The following is a 17,276-nucleotide window of genomic DNA, read 5'->3' on the forward strand; positions in this document are numbered from 1 at the left end:
CTCCCAGAAGGTCACATCTGTCTACTGCTAAGGTTTCTTGGACTTTGTCAGAGACAGATCATCATCTCAAGGGTCTCTTCCGCACCATGGAGGTGTTTAATTTTTTGGACTGGTGCTTGGGAGCTTTAGATCTTAAGCTTCGGAGCTCTGATTCAATTAGCCTGGGGAGCTCTCTAGTGTCCTTAACTGTATGGACAAGGCAGTCAGGGATGGATCAGAAGAACTGGCGTCTCATTTTGGTACGGGCCTCTTAAAGAAGAGGGCCTTGTTTTGCGACTTCACATCTAGGTCTGTCTCTCCGTCGCAAAGGGCAGAGTTATTGTTCGCCCCCTTGTCCAACCATCTTTTCCCCCAGTCTTTGATTCGGGACATCTCCTCGAGTCTTAAGGAGAAGGCCACGTAAGATCTTCTGGCGCATTCTTCGAGACGTCCCTCCAGCTCCTTCTTCTTCTTCAGCTTCAGTTTTGTCCGCCAGGAAGAAGAAGCCCTTTCATGGGAGGAACTTCTTCCTCTAGATCGTCTCCCGCGAGGAAGAGGTTTCACCAGAGGAGCGGCCCCCTCAAAACCTAGGGGAAAAAGTGACTCCTTACGCCTCCAGACACCAGTAGGAGCCAGGCTTCTTTATTTTGCGGGAGCCTGAGAACGAAGGGGCGGACGCCTGGTCGCTAAGTGTTCTAGAGAAGGGTTACAAGATCCCCTTTTCGTGTTGCCACCCCTTTGCATCGCCGCTTCAGGGATCTGTCGCCTTCTTACCACCGAGAGAAGCAACAGAATCTTTTAGACCTCCTGGAGCAGTTGATAGAGAAGAGAGCCGTGGAACAAGTTCTGAAGTTGGATTCTCCGGGGTTCTACAACAGACTATTCTTAGTCCCGAAACAGTCGGGAGAGTGGAGACCGGTCTTGGATGTAAGCGTCTTGAATCGCTTTATTTGAAAAGAAAATTCAAGATGGAAACGCCCAGTCGGTTCTCGGGGCTTTAAGACCAGGAGACTGGATGGTCTCTCTGGACTTACAGGACGCGTACTTCCATGTTCCCATACATCCTCAGTCAAGGAAGTACCTGAGGTTTGTGCTGGGGGGACGAGTCTTCCAGTTCAGAGCTCTCTGCTTCGGTTTGTGCACTGCTCCTATGATCTTCACGGTGATCATGAAAAATGTTGCGAGGTGGCTTCACCTGGCAGGTGTTCGTGTTTCGTTCTACCTGGACGATTGGCTCATACGAGCCTCTTCTCGGGGGAAGTGTCTGGAGGACCTGACTTTGACGCTGAATTTGACGAAGTCCCTGGGACTTCTTGTGAACCAAGAAAAGTCCCATCTGATCCCGACACAGTCCATCGTCTATCTGGGGATTCAGATGGATTCAGTGGCTTTTCGAGCTTTTCCATCCCGAGAACGGCAACTGCTTTGCTTAGAAAAAGTTTCGTCCTTCCTAGGGAAGGAAACATGCTCGATGAGGGAATGGATGAGTTTGCTGGGGACCATTTCCTCGCTGGAGAAGTTTGTTTCCCTGGGGAGGCTTCATCTCAGACCGCTCCAGTTTTTCATGGCGGAGAACTGGAGGGACAAGGAGGATCTGGAAGAGACATTGACGATATCTCCTTTAATCAAGGATCATCTGAGGTGGTGGTTCGACCCCTTAAAGCTTGCGGAAGGGGTTTCTCTTCGTCTTCAGAGCCCCGACCTAGTGTTGTTTTCCGGACGCGCCCAGGAAGGATGGGGAGCAACACTAGGAGGGGGAGGAAGTGTCAGGCACCTGGAGAGGGGAACAGGTGTCCTGGCACATAAATCTCAAGGAATTGGGTGCTATCTTTCTGGCCCTTCAATTCTTCAAGACCAAGTTTCAGGCAGAATTGTCCAAGTAAATTCGGACAATACCACAGCTCTAGCGCACTCAAGAAAAGAAACGATCCGGGGTTCATCCTAGCGAGGAGATCCTGTTCATCCTGGAGAAGGAGGAGAGGTTCATTGCGGGCGTGGAGAATATCCGAGCAGACCTTCTCAGTCGGCAACATCAGCTTCTACCGACTGAGTGGACCCTTCACAAGGAGGTATGTTTAGAGTTGTGGAGGATATGGGGACGCCCTCTAGTGGACCTCTTTGCTACGTCCAGGACGACAAGACTCCCCCTTTATTGCTCTCCTGTCCTAGACCCAGGAGCGTTAGCCATAGACGCCCTCCTCTGGGACTGGAAAGGCCTCGACCTTTACGCTTTCCCTCCCTTCAAGATCCTGGGAGAAGTGATAAGGAAATTTGCAACGTCAGAAGGAGCAAGGATGACTTTAATAGCCCCCTTCTGGCCAGCAGCGGATTGGTTCCCAGAGACCTTGGCCTTCCTAGTGGACTTTCCAAGGACGCTTCCACTGAGGGTGGACCTTCTCTCAGGCAGCCCCATTTTGAAGGTTCCACAAAACCTCCCGCTCTGAGTCTGACTGCGTTCAGACTATCACAAAGCTGGCAAGAGCAAGAGGTTTTTCGAGAGCAGTGGCAAAGGCTATCGCCAGTGCCAGGAGACCTTCTTCGAATGCGGTCTACCAGTACAAGTGGGCTGTTTTTAGGAAATGGTGTAGGAGTAAAGGAGTTTCCTCGACCACGACCTCTGTATCACAAATAGCTGACTTCCTTTTTTATCTCAGGCATAAGAATAAACTGGCAGTCTCGACTATTAAGGGCTATAGGAGTATGCTATCGGCAGTCTTTAGGCACAGAGGCCTGAACTTGTGCGACAACAAGGATCTTCACGATCTACTGAGATCCTTCGAGACTGTCAAAATTCCTCAACTCAGGACGCCTTCTTGGAATCTGGATGTTGTCCTGAAGTTTCTTATGTCAAGTGCTTTTGAACCTCTGTCTTGGCTTCCCTCAAGAATGTGACTAGGAAAGCTGTCTTCCTAACTGCTCTGGCGACAGCTAAGAGGATTAGTGAAGTGCAAGCCATTAGCAAACATATTGGCTTTAGGGGTCCTAATGCTGTATGCTCCCTAAATCCTTTGTTCTTAGCCAAGAACGAAAATCCTTCAAACCCTTGGCCCAAGTCTTTTGAGATCAAAGGTTTGACGGAGATCCTTGGGCAAGAGTCAGAAAGAGTCCTGTGTCCTGTCAGGGCTCTCAAGTTCTACTTAGCCAAGACCAAGGAGACTAGAGGCTCATCGGACAGTCTGTGGTGTTCGGTGAAGAGACCTGATCTTCCCATGTCTAAGAATGCCTTAGCATTCTTTTTAAGAAGTACTATTAGAGAGGCTCATTCCTCCTGCCTAGAAGGTGACATGAGACTTCTGAATGTAAAGGCTCATGAAGTAAGAGCTATCGCGACTTCGGTGGCTTTCCAAAAGAATATGTCCCTGAATGATATTCTTGGTGCCACCTTCTGGCAGAAGTAATTCAGTGTTCGCTTCAGCATTACTTTATGGATGTGAAGACGACATTTGAAGACTGCTCTTCGCTGGGACCATACGTTTCAGACACGATGTTGGGAGAAGAGGGCAATACTCATCCTATCCTTTAGGGGTTAGGTAGTATTTTTTAATCTTGTTGTTGTGTTTTTTGGTTGTTGGGTGGCCATTGAGATGGACGTCCCAATTTTTTAGCCTATGTTAGGTTCATTGCCTTAGATAGGTCGGTCAGGTGGTTGGTCGTTGCTCCTTTTCCCTCTCTGTATGCTCGCATGATCTAGTTCTATTGTGGTCACGCCCCCGTGGACAGGTCATCTAGATCTCTCCAGCTTTATAGGTCCCTACCTTGCTGGAGACTCTAGAAAAGCAGAAGCAGGCTTGGGTGACAGATAACCTCAAGTCAGCTATGCTAACAGGTAGGAACCAAGGCGTCAATCGCCTACATTTATTTGTTTCCTAAATCCTATTCTGTCTCTTCCCACCTCCAATGGTGGGATTCAGCTATATATATATCTGGCAGGTAAGTGTCATGAACAAAATGATATTTTAATAATAAAATAAAGTTTGTTCATACTTACCTGGCAGATATATATAATTTTAGTGCCCACCCGCCTCCCCTCTTGAGACAGTGGCACTAGAAAATCTGAATAGAAAATGGGAATGGTTCCCGATTCCCGCCTCCCAGCGGCGGGAATGAGTACTAACCACCTGGCCACACTGCGTGTGCCGCGAGTTTTTGAAATTCTGTCGGATTTCGGAGAAATACAGCTATATATATATCTGCCAGGTAAGTATGAACAAACTTTATTTTATTATTAAAATATCATTTTCGCTTCCCGCCGCTGGGTGGCGGGAATAGGAACCATTCCCGTTTTCTAATCAGATTTTCTCTGTCGCTGGTTCCGGCAACATCTGTTGTTGGTTCCTCCTGCTTGGATTTTCATTTTTCGCTTGCTAAGGATTTATTTTGGACTGACCTTTGGTGACGTATTTGATCTTTGGCTTGGCATACGCTTTTGTGGTTTGTTTTTGAATTTGGCTTAGGAATTTTCTTTAAGGATGTCTGATCAGAATGTTGCACCTGTCTTTCGTGTGTGTGTTAGACCGGATTGTAAGGTGAGACTACCGAAAGCTTCGGTAGATCCTCACACTGTATGTATGAGGTGTCGGGGGAATGACTGCTGTATTGATAATACTTGTACTGAATGTGAGAATTTGACTGAACAAGAATGGAAGGCTTTGAGTGCTTGCAACATCTTATGTATGAAGCTGGAGAAGGATAGAGCTAGGAAGGCTTCTTCTAGGAGCTCGAGTAGGTCTCTCTCTAAGGAGGTAGAAGTAGACCCTAACATTCTTTTCAGATTCTCCTGTCACTCCTTTGGTTTCAGCTCCTTCACCCTTCATCGAACCTGTGGATTCGCTGTCTGAGATGGCTGCCATGAAAGCCACGATCCAGGATGCAATTGCAGATGCGTGCAATGGAGGAGAAAAAGGTAAAAAGTGACAGTGATGTGTGTAGTGTCCCCAGTGTAGTGGAGGGGGCGTCTGACCGGCTCCGCATCGCTCCTAGGCCTAGACCTCTTCCAAACTCCCAGGACCAGTAGAGGAGGAATGTCGACAGCTGCAAGGGGGATGAAGAGCATTCCCAACGGTCAGGCGCCCTTCGGCAGCTCCTGTTGTCGCGTCCCAGGCTGCCTTGGATCGCCACAGAAAAGGGATCCTGAGGAAGTGTTTTTCTTCTGCTTCGTCTTCTCGCTAAAGCGTGGGTGGAGTTCGGCTGAGGAGTCGCGCCCTTGAAGAGGACCTGGAAGGCGCCTAGAGGAGACGCTATGGATTCTAGCCCAGAACGCTTCCCGGAGGGTTCTCCTGTTGTGAAGAAGAGAGCTCAAGATCCCCTCTTCTTCTTCAGGGGTTCAGGAGTCCACTAAGCAGATCCTGGTTGGCCTCCAGGCTCAGCTTTCTGCTCTTGCTGGCTCTTTGGCTAAGAGCTCTTCTCGTAGGAAGGATGTTTCTCTTCCCATCTAGTCCTCCAAGAAACATCCTTCTCCCAGCAAGCGCCCTTCAGTTTGCAGGCGCCCTTCTCCTGACCTCGCTCTTCTCCTGATAGGATTCCTTCTTCGTTGGAGGCTCTTCTTCTGTTAAACGCCCCTCCAATAGCAGGCACTCTTCTCTTCGCAGGCGCTCCTCTCCTTGCAGGCGCTTCTCTTCAGGCGCTCTTCCTGGTGATAGCACCTCTCCTTCCAGGCGCGCGTCCTCGCTGCCGGTCGGTCTTCTCCTGTTAGAGAACGCCTCTCTCCGGACAAGCGCTCTTCTCACTTCAAGTCACGCTTCTGCTCATAGAAGCGCCTCCCCAGCCACCCTCCCTTCTGGTAGGCACCTCTCTCCTAGTAGAGGCTCTTCTCCTGTCAGGCGCCAGACTTCTTGCAGGCGCTTCTCCCCTGATAGGCGCTCTTCAGTGGTCAGAGGCTCCTCTCCTAGGCGCTCTTCTCCTGGCAAGTGCCCTTCTTCGTCCAAGCGTTCTCCTCCTCCTGCGGGCCTGGAAGTTTTGTCGGAGGATGAATCCCCCAAGGATGTCAGTATTTCTGACTATAAGAGGTTGACAACTTTACTAGTTCAGGAGTTTGGAGATTCCCTTAAACCTGCTTCTCCTCCTCCTCCTGGCTCTATGTTTGACAGCACCAAGACCTCTAGATCCTCCTCTATGGTGAAGATGCGTCCGACGATCTCAATAAAGAAGGCGTTTAAGGGCTTCGGGAGTGGATTTCAAAGAAGGATGCTGGCAAGACAGTTTTCTCCTTGCCTCCTTCCAGACTCTCTGGCAGAGCTGGAATATGGTATGAGACCAAGGAACCGATGGGGTTGGCCCTCCCCTCATCGGCTGGATCAGACTTCTCTTCCTTGGTCGATTCTTCAAGAAGGCTCTCTCTCAATTCAGCCAAGGCTTCTTGGGGTATATGTGAGCTGGATCATTTCCTCAAGGGCCTTTTCTGTATCCTAGAAGTCTTCAACTTCATGGACTGGTCTCTCGGGGCCTTAGCTAAGAGGACTTTAGACAAAGACTTCATCAGTATGGAAGACCTCAGCAGCGTTTTGTCTTGCCTAGACAAGGCGGTCATGGACGGCTCTATGGAGATCGCTCCCTTTTGGAATTGGGTTGCTGAAGAAGAGATCCGTCTTCAGCTCCTTTTTATCAAAATCTGTTTCTCCTCTCCAGAGGTCCTCCTCTTGTACGCTCCTCTTTCGAGCCATCTGTTCCCCAAGAGACAGTAAAGGAGATTTCTCGATCCTTGTCAGAAAAGGCTTCCCAAGATCTTCTTGCACAATCCTCTAAAAGGATGAGACCTGCAGCCCTTTGACAGAAGAAGAAGGCTCCCTTTCAGGAGCCCTTTTCGAGGTACCAGGTCTTTCAGAAGGCGCAGACCTAAAAGAAAAGGAAGACCTTCAGGACTCCTGGTCAGGAAGTCCAAGTGAGAATCAAGTCCTCTAGACGCCAGTGGGTGCCAGACTACTGAACTTCGCCGAGGTTTGGGCACAGAGGGGGGCGGACGACTGGTCCCTCTCCATTCTGGGGAAAGGATACCTCATCCCCTTCAGGGAAAAACCTCCCTTGACAACAACTCCAAGGGAGTTATCGAAAGATACAAGGACTCTGTTCAAGACAAGCCCTTCTGCTAGCTGTCGATCAAATGCTGGCAAAAGCAGCCATAGAACCGGTTCAAGATCTTCATTCCCGGGGTTTTACAATCGGCTTTTCTGGTGCCAAAACTCGGGGGTTGAGACCGGCGCTGGACGTGAGCACCCTGAACGCTTTTTGTCATCAAGAAGAAGTTTCGATGGAGACGACATCCTCTGTTCTGTCGTCTCTTCGTCCAGGAGATTGGATGGTGTCCCTCGACCTTCAGGATGCCTACTTCCACGCACCCCATCCATCCCTCCTCCAGGAAGTACCTCAGGTTCATGGTCAATGGAAGAACCTTCCAGTTCAGGGCTCTGTGCTTCGGACTTTTCGACAGCCCTCCAAGTATTCACGAGCATTCTAAAAATGTGGCTCATTGGCTACATTTAGAGGGGTAAGGATCTCCTTGTATCTCGACGATTGGTTGTTTCGCGCCCATTTGAGAGACCGTTGTCTGGAGGACCTATCTCTCACCTTAAAACTGATCCAGTCCCTAGGACTTTTAGTAAACCTCGAGAAGTCCCAGATGATTCCTCAGCAGAGAATTGTCTACCTGGGGATTCTGATGGATTCTCAGGGGTTTTCAGCGTTTCCCTCCCTGGAAAGAAGGGAACGCTGCCTGCAGAGAAGGTGACAGCCTTTTTAGAGAAGGACAGTTGTTCATGAGGGAGTGGATGAGTCTGCTGGGGACCATTTCCTCGCTGGAGCAGTTCGTTTCTCTAGGAAGGCTACACCTAAGACCTCTTCAGTTCTTCCTGAAAGGAAAATTGGGATCGGAAGTCCCAAGAGTTAACAGATTCCTTCCTTGTTTCAGGCCGGATAAAGCAACATCTCCGTTGGTGGTTGGACCCCAGAAGCTGGGTCGAGGAATTCTTCTTCAACCGCCGAGCCCTCGCCTAGTGTTGTTTTCAGACGCATCGGAGTCGGGTTGGGGAGCAACACTAGGCTCGGAAGAAGTGTCAGGCATCTGGGAAGGAGAACAGATGTCCTGGCACATCAACAAGAAGGAACTCGCAGCCATCCATCTGGCACTCATCCACTTCGAACCTCTAGTCAGGGGGTCGGTAGTGCTGGTCAATTCGGACAACACCACAGCCCTGGCTTATATCAGAAAGCAGGGAGGAACACACTCCTCCCTTTACGACACAGCAAGGAGGCTGCTGCTGTGGGCGGAGGAGAGGAACATCATTCTCTTCACCAGGTTCATACAGGGGGAAAGGAATGTGAGAGCAGACCTTCTAAGCAGGAAGAACCAAGTTCTTCCCACGGAGTGGACCCTCCATCCAGAGGTTTGCGAAAGGCTGTGGAGCCTTTGGGGGAGACCCAATATCGACCTCTTCGCCACTCATTGGAACGCAAGACTGGAGACCTACTGCTCTCCTATCTCGGACCCCAGAGCAGTAGCGATAGACGGCCTTCTCCTAAATTGGGAAGGTCTGGACGGGTATGCTTTTCCCCCCTTCAAGATCCTGGGGGAAGTAGTAAGAAAATTCGCTGCCTTGACAGGCACCATGATCGCCCCCTTTTGGCCATCTCAAGACTGGTTCACAGAGGTACTGGAATGGATGATGGACTTTCCCAGGTCACTCCCTCTCAGGAGCGATCTTCTCAGACAGCCCCACTTCGACAGATTCCACAAGAATCTCCCCGCTCTCAACCTAACTGCCTTCAGACTATCAAAGGATTGGTTAGAGTGAAGGGTTTTTCGCGCAGGGCTGCAAAGGCTATCGCCAGAGCCAGGAGATCTTCTACCTTGCGCCTCTACCAGTCGAAGTGGAAGGTTTTTAGAAGATGGTGCAGGGCTCAGAAAGTGTCCTCTTCCAGTACCTCTGTGACGGACATCGCGGATTTCCTTATTTACTTAAGGGAACAGTGTAATCTGGCAGTTTCCACCATTAAGGGATACAGAAGTATGCTTTCTTCGGTTTTTAGACATAGAGATCTGAACATCTCGGAGAATAAGGACCTTCACGACCTTATCAGGTCATTCGAAACGTCTAAAAACAAGTCCCCTAGACCTCCCAGCTGGAATTTGGACGTGGTTTTGAAATTTCTGATGTCCGAGAAGTTTGAGCCCCCTCGATCTGCTTCATTCAGGGATCTGACTAGGAAGTCTTTGTTCCTTTTTGCTCTTGCTACAGCTAAGAGATTGTTTAATTACAGGCTTTGGAAGGTACAGTTGGTTTTAAAAAGGACTCTGCGATTTGCTCCTTTAAGCCCCTCTTCCTTTTTTTAAGAATGAGAACCCTTCCAAGCCATGGCCTAGGAGTTTTGAGGTCAAAGGACTTTCTACTTTAACAGGACAAGAGTCAGAGAGCACTCTCTGTCCAGTGAGAAGCCTGAAATTCTATCTAGATAGAAAGAAACAGCTCGGAGGTAATACTGAAAGTCTTTGGTGCTCAGTAAAGAATCCTACAAGAACTATTTCTAAGAATGCCCAAGCATTCTTTATCAGAAACGTCATCAAGGAGGCGCATCTTTCTTGCAAGGACGAGCACTTGAAGCTCCTGAGAGTTAATGCACATGAGGTGAGAGCCATAGCTACTTCTCTGGCTTTTCACAAGTCTTGGTCTCTCCAGTCTATTGTGGACTCTACTTACTGGAGATGTAATTCGGTGTTCGCTTCTCATTATTTGAGAGATGTGCATGTTACTTATGAGAAGTGCTTCTCTCTCGGAGCCTACGTATCTGCGGATTCGGTGCTGGGTCAAGGAGCTGAACCTAATCCTTTATAGTCTAGCTATGTCAGTTGTTTTTTAATGCACGGTGATGTGTGTTTTTTATGGTCGGCTGGAAGAGAGTGTTGGGTAAAGCCTCCCTTTCATCTCGTATCACTAACAAGGTTAGGCTTGGTCAGGTGGTCGGGATTGGTTGTTTAGCTCCTTGTAGTTTTTTATTAATACCTAGCTCTGTCATGTAAGAGGGATAGCCGCCATTGATATGATTCAGGTAAAGGCTCTGTCATGTAAGTGGGTCAGTCCCCATTGACACAATCCATAACAGGCTCTGTCATGTAAGTGGGTCATCCCCCATTGACACGATCCAGAAGGGCTGTCAGTCATAGGTCACATCCTCGCTGAAGCTCTTGAGGCAAGCAGACTCATAGACAGTATCCATGAAGTCTTCTGCCCAATTAGGTAAGAACCATGGTTTTTTGTATATCGTACAACATATGTTGTTTCCCGTTTTTTAGTTATTAGCTGTCTCTTGCCCTCCTCCAAGGGTGCCAATCAGCTAAGTATATATCTGACGGGTAAGTTGCATGTAAAAAAATGATATTTTTATGATAAAATAAAGTTTTGTACATACTTACCCGGCAGATATATACGATTAATGGCCCTCCCAGCCTCCCCTCAGGAGACAGGTGGAAGAGAAAATCTGATTAGAAAACAGGAATGGTTCCTATTCCCGCCACCCAGAGGCGGGAATGGTAGATCACCTGACCTACCTGTCGCGTGTGCCGCGAAATTTGAATTTCTGTCGGGAACGTCGGAGACTATATCTAAGTATATATCTGCCGGGTAAGTATGCACAAAACTTTATTTTATCATAAAAATATCATTTTCATGGACTGGTGTTTAGGCTCTCTCGCCAAGAAAGTTCAAGAGTCATTGCTTCCGCCTGATTACTCGTCGGAACTTCTGAGTTTTCTCTCCTGCGTGGACAAAGCAGTCAGGGACAGTTCGCAGGAGATTGCTTTGCTTTACGCAATGGGGGTGCTAAAAAAAAAAGGGAACTTTGGGTTCCCTTTACGTCTAAAGGTGTTACTTCATCCCAAAAGTCAGCGCTTTTATTTTCCCAGCTAGACAAACATCATCTTTTCCCACAGACTCCTGTTAGCAAGATTGTTTCTAGCCTTCATGAGAAGTCCACACAGGATCTCCTGACACAGTCGACGAAGCGACAGAGATTGGTCTGCAGTACCCACCAGGACTTCCTCTCCTCTGCTGTCTAGGCCCTTTTTGTGGGGGGCAGAGAGAGATCTCAATCTAGGCCCAGAGGATCAGTTAGGTTCACGCCCCTAGCCATCAAGGAGTCATCAACTTAATCTTCAACCCGCAAGTGAGACCTCAGTCCTCCATGCCCCAGTGGGTGCAAGGCTCCTTCTCTTCTGGGAGAGATGGAGTTCAAGAGGGGCTGACCAATGGGTAGTCAGAGTACTCAAGGAGGGTTATTCTATCCCCCTCAGGGAGGGGGGCTCCCTTGACCAACACTCCCGTCTCATTGATGGCCTACTCCGAAGGCTCGGAGAGGTATTCGGCCCTCTCAGAGGAGGTTTCCTCTCTCGTCAGCAAAAAAAGGCCATAGAATTAGTGAGGAACTCTTTAAGTCAATGGGATTTTGCAATCGACTCTTCATAGTGCCCTAGTCCTCAGGGACGGAGACCAGTGCTAGATGTGAGTGCTTTGAATGCCTTCGTAGAGAAGACAAAATTCAAAATGGAAACAACACAATCAGTTCTTGCTTCCATCTGTCAGGGGAACTGGATGATCTCCCTAGGCATGCAAGATGCACATTTTCATATCCCTTTCCACGAGGATTTAAGGAAATAGCTCAGGTTTGTCTTCAGGAACCAAGTTTATCAATTCAGAGCTCTTTGTTTCGGCCTCTCAACTGCCCCACAAGTTTTTACAAGAGTACTCGCTCCCCTAGCAGGTTGGCTACATCTAGCAGGGGTAAAGATCCTACTTAATTTAGATGACTGGCTACTTGGCTATCCTATGAAGGATCAATGCATGGAGGACTTACAGAAGACAGTTCGCATGACTCAAGATTTAGGACTTTTATTGAACCTCCAGAAAACTCCACTAATTCCCACTCAGAGAATTCTCTGTTTGGGGATTCTGATAGACTCGGAGTTTTCAGGCTTCGCCATCCCCCAAGGGAGTGGAGGAATGTTTAAGGAAGGTGGACTTTTCTCGCCCTTCATTCTTGCACTGCAACTCAGTGGGTGAGTCTTTTAGGCACACTAGCCTCATTGGAGCAGTTTGTAATAAGACTGGGGAAACTGCACATGGAGCCACTGCAGTTTTACCTGAGAGACTGCTAGGATCGGAAGGTACATCAAGATTTTCACTCCTTTCCTGTCACAGCAGAAATAAAAGAGGACTTGCGTTGGTGGAAGTCAGAAGAAACATTGACGGAGGGGAAATCTCTTCTTCCAGTGAACCCCGACCTAGACTTCTCCAACGCGTCGGGTCTGGGTTGGGGAGCGCCCCTGGGGAACTGAGAAATCTTGGGAATTTGGTCCCCAAAGGAGAAACGGCTTTACATCAACTTACGAGAATTAAAAGTGATTCACCTGGGTCTCAGTTATTTTGCAACAGAAGTCTGCAACAAGATGGTTGCAGTGCATGCAGACAACACCACAGCCTTGGCCTACATAAGACATCAAGGGGGAACGCACTCATTCTCCCTGTGCGAGATAGCAAGAGATCTGTTGTATTGGGCAGACCAGAACCAAATCCATCTAGTCACAAGGTTTATCCAAGGCAAATGCAATGTCCTGGTGGACGAACTAAGCCACTGGAGTCCAGTCCTTCCGACGGAATGGACATTTGACAATTGGGTGTGCTCCAACCTTTGGAGATTACAGTAACCCCCCCCCCCCTCGTGCATTCATGGTCTCACTATTCGCAGACTCACATATTCGCGGATTTCTCTGTGGAGCGTATCTACCCATTATTCGCAGAAAATTTGCCTATTCCCGGTATTTTTCACTGAGAAATATTCACTAATTATGTATTTTCATATTTTCATTGTGATAAAACTATTAAAATACTCAGGTATAAGCATTTTTACAGGGTTTTTCTTGTGTGTAAACTATGAAAATAGGCAGTTCTATGTGATTTTAGAGGGGTTTTAAGTATTCGCAGATTTCAGCTATTCGTCAGGGGGGGGTACACGTCCCCTGCGAATACGGGGGGTTTACTGTGTGGGGACAACCGACCCTGGACTTACTTGCAACGTCTCGAAATTACTGTCTACCTCTGTTCTGCTACCCTGTTCTGGACCCTCTTGCGTGGGCTACAGATGCATTGATTCAAGATTGGTCAAATCTGGACCTTTACGCTTTTCCACCCTTTGGAGTGATGAAGTTCTCAAGAAATTCCGTTCGTACAGCAATGCAAGGATGACTCTGGTTGCCCCCTTTTGGCCACAGAAAGAATGGTTCCCAGACCTTCTGGATCTCCTTGTAAACTTTCCAAGTCTCTGCCCTGCTATTCCTAGTCCTCTCAGACAACTGCCCTACAGGATTTCCATCAAAGCCTGTCCGCTCTGGCTCTGACAGGCTTTCGACTATCAGTAGACTTGTCAGAGCAAAAGGTTTTTCGTGATCAGCAGTAGAGGCCATTGCCAAACGTAGACATGCCTCTTCCAACAAGCTCTACCAGGCTAAGTGGAAGTGTTTTAGGACCTGGTGCAAAAGAAACGGAGTCTCATCTTCTCCTTCCCCGTCCTTCTACTTCTCCTCCTTTGGGATGAGAATAAGACTTGAACCAATACTTGCTGGGTCTGGAGCTGATGCGGTATGCCTACACATCGAGCGCCCATTCTATTTTTCTTCTAGAATCATAGAAGCAATTCTGTTTTTTCCTCTAGCAAGGGGGAGGAAGGAGAGACTGGCAATACAGTAAACCGCCCGTATTCGTGGGGGATGCATACCGCACCCCCCTCGAATAGCTAAAATCCACGAATACTTAAAACCCCTCTAAAAACACATAGAACTGCCTCTTTTGATAGTTTAAACACAAGAAAAACCCTCTAAAAATGCTTATGCCTGAATATTTCAATAGTTTTATCACAAAAAGTGTTTAGTCATGAAAATATGAAAATCCAGTAATTAGTGAATATTTCTCAATGAAAAATACAGCGAATGGGCGAATTTTCTGCGACTAATGGGTAGATACATTCCACAGAGAAATCCGCAAATCGTGAGAATGGGAATACGGGGGTTTACTGTAAGTGAAACCCTATCTCAGCTTTTCCTTACTGCCTCCGACTCTAGATTCTTTCGAGCCTATTTCGCATGAGTTACGTTTCCTCACTCATGCGAAAAGGTCCAGTATCTGACATTTGATCTTGCAGTTCCTACACTCCGATCAATATGTCAGAGGCACGGTACTCCTCCTCGCTCTTTCGACCAGGAGGAGTAGCCCAGGTGTGCAGAACTGCAGTCAGTTCAAGAGACTCATTCAGATTCCTCCCTCCAACCAGTGAGTCTTCCTAATGTAAAGGACCGACGGCTTGTATATTGTGTCGGAACAAATCACAGTTTTTGAAAGTAAATTGTATTTTTCCTAACTATACAAGCCTGTGGTCCTCTACATTACATATGCCCACCTCATGCCACCCCTCAATCTGAACTTGGACCGAAAGGCAAACTGGAATGTTCACATCCAGGCAGGTGGGTATTCCTGTCTACCTGGCGGCAGTTACTGCCTAACCACCTTGCTCAAGAGTTTAATGGCCATTTCCAGCCTACGCTGAAAGTAATTCCTAATGTAAAGGACCTCAGGTTTGTATAGTTAGGAAAAATACAATTTACTTTTAAAAATTGTGATTTTTATACATACTTGCCCAGTAATTACGAATGGAGCCCACCCTCGTCCCCTCACATGGACTTTTTTTGCATAAACAAATTGGTCTATTGACTTAGTTGTTCCTCTCTCTTACCCGGAAAGTCAGCGGGTCTTGTCACCTACACAAAAACAAAAGTATCGCTACCGCGAATTTCAAAATTTAAGCTGCCGTTCGAGTAGAAACTCTTAGCTAAGTAATTACTGGGTAAGTATGAATAAAACCTTATTTTATCATAAAAATATTTTTCCTAACATACAAACTTGGAGTTCTTTACATGAATGGCCCACTTCAGCCACTCCTCTCATCTGGCACCTGGACCGAAATACAAAGTAGAGTGCACACTGATGAGGATGGCTCTTCCCCACATGTTGATAGTTTACTATCTTGTCAGTAAGTTTAAACAGCCTTTCCAGCTCAGATTCACAAGCTAAATCCTATGTAAAGAACTTCAGGTTTGTATGTGAGGAAAAATACAAATTACCTCTAAAATTTACCTTATTTAGAAACTATTATCTTCCATAGGGAAAATGACTCTGTAGTCAGTTGTATTCATTTTCACAGTTTTAAGATAGAGAAGAATTTTATTTCTTGTGTAAAGTTTTGTACTGTAGTACTGTACATATTCTAATCTACTGTAATTTAATTTGTCCTTTCACCAGGCATACCTCCTTATTGCAGAATAATGAACAATCATAAGACAGAGGTAAAGATAGTGGTTACTTCATCAGAAGTTAAGGATGGAAGAGGAAAACCTGTAAATATGACGGGGTAAGTGTACTAGTATAGTATCTGTTAATATGTTTTTTCGTATGAAAAATGTTTCTTATTGGCCTTGTGCAGAGGGCATCTGTTACTTTGTAAACTCAAGAGGAAAAGTGAAAATAACTATTGTTTGGAAGTATAAAACAGACTAAGGGAACAAATTAACTACTTTATATGCAAAAATACATGTAATTGCAAATTAAGAATTTACAGTGGTATTGTATGGACTTAGTTGCAGTGTACTTCAGTAGGCCCTTCCTGGAGGGCGAGAATGCAGGACTCGTGCGATGGAACAGAGTAGCATCAATTAAACATCACAAACACCTCTTTGCAATGTGGAGAGATTGCCAAGATTAATGCTAATGGACATGCACAAAAGTTGAAATGCTTTAAGTGGCCTATGTTAGCTGAAAGATAAAGGATGGACTTGATATTTAGAGATAAAAATAAGGCCATCTTCAGTGCCTTCAAAATGGCAGCTGTGACATGTATCCAAATCAATCACAAATCTCACTTCAAGGAAGTTATTTTATGTTATTCAAGAGTTAACCAATGACGAGAAGGGATGATGGAAGAGATCACTTGTTCAAGGGGACTGAATAGAGATTCAAGAGCAAGGGAGCTTGGAGGGAGAAAACTTAGTAAGGGGCAAATAAGGTGGAGTAAGGGTCTAGAAGCATGGAGGCCAAATTTGGTTTAGACAACTCCTGCATTTAATCAATTCTAGGACCAAACTAGAAGCAAAGCTGCAGACTTCGAGGATGTGGTATGGTGAGGTTATTATACTCCAGCGGTTCCAAAAGTGCTCCTTTTGTAAAGTGTGGGGCTCACAGCCTGGCTTGTCTCCAGAGGTGAGGAGAAAGTCAGAGAGAGGGACAGGATGTCTTTTCTTCTTGAAGGTCGACGCGCTAAGACCAGGCATCACCTTAGATGCCCCCACCCTCACCTGGGTGGGCAGTAGTTGCCAGCTAGAGTTTATCTGAAAGAATTCAACCTCCACAGTAAATGTAGAAAGATAAGGGCCAATTTGGGGTCGGAAACCTGAAATATTTAAAACAGAATACAGTACTATGTGTGAGTGTTCTTGACATGTGCTGGAATGTTCATCGGCTGTGGTAAAGTGGTGGTGAGTGAGCGAGTTTTGGGGTATCAGCCACTCACCTGTCAGTAACTCAGCACTTCTTTTTCTTGTTGCTGTGCTGTGTAGACATCTTGCCTAATCTTCACTGACTTCCATCATTAAAGCCTTGAGTTTGACACCCCTGATATAAGCCGCCTCAGGGCTCTGTCCTTTTCCCTTAACCCATAATGTGCCGGTGTAGTCCATGCCTGTGGTATTAAAAGGTTGCTTACATTACACCCTGAACTCAGGTAATGGATGATCTATATTGGGCCTTTACGGCCTCCCTTGCATTCTCCTACAAATAACACAGTGGTGTAACATACTTTTTGTTAGTTGCCTTATCAACTGAGACTAATATATATATATATATATATATATATATATATATATATATATATATATATATATATATATATATATATATAATATATATATTATATATATATATATTCATATATATATATATATATATATATATATATATATATATATACATATATTTATATATATATATATATATATATATATATTATATATATATATACACATACATACACACACATAGGCATTCCTTTTTAACGGCAGGGGTCCATTCCTGGCCAAGTGCCGTTAGCTGGAAAACAAATCGAAGTCCCCACAAAAATTTTTGGAATTTTTTAACAGCGCTGTTAACTGTAGATCAGCGCTGAAATCCCCACTTAATGGTGCTGTTAATGAGAGATTGCCACTGGAAATTTGGTTA

The 17,276-nt window shown here is 46.4% G+C and overlaps 1 protein-coding gene across 1 annotated transcript in view; it reads left to right on the forward strand.

Moving 5' to 3' along the window:
- Nucleotides 1-17,276, forward strand: part of LOC136831345 (kinesin-like protein KIF14) — a 563,293-nt gene that overhangs the window by 24,780 nt on the left and 521,237 nt on the right. Inside the window, 1 exon segment of the mRNA XM_067091651.1 lies at nucleotides 15,309-15,417. Coding sequence (XP_066947752.1) covers nucleotides 15,309-15,417 — 109 coding nt within the window.

Source organism: Macrobrachium rosenbergii, chromosome 48 (assembly GCF_040412425.1).
Source record: "Macrobrachium rosenbergii isolate ZJJX-2024 chromosome 48, ASM4041242v1, whole genome shotgun sequence".
NCBI classification, from domain to species: domain Eukaryota; kingdom Metazoa; phylum Arthropoda; class Malacostraca; order Decapoda; family Palaemonidae; genus Macrobrachium; species Macrobrachium rosenbergii.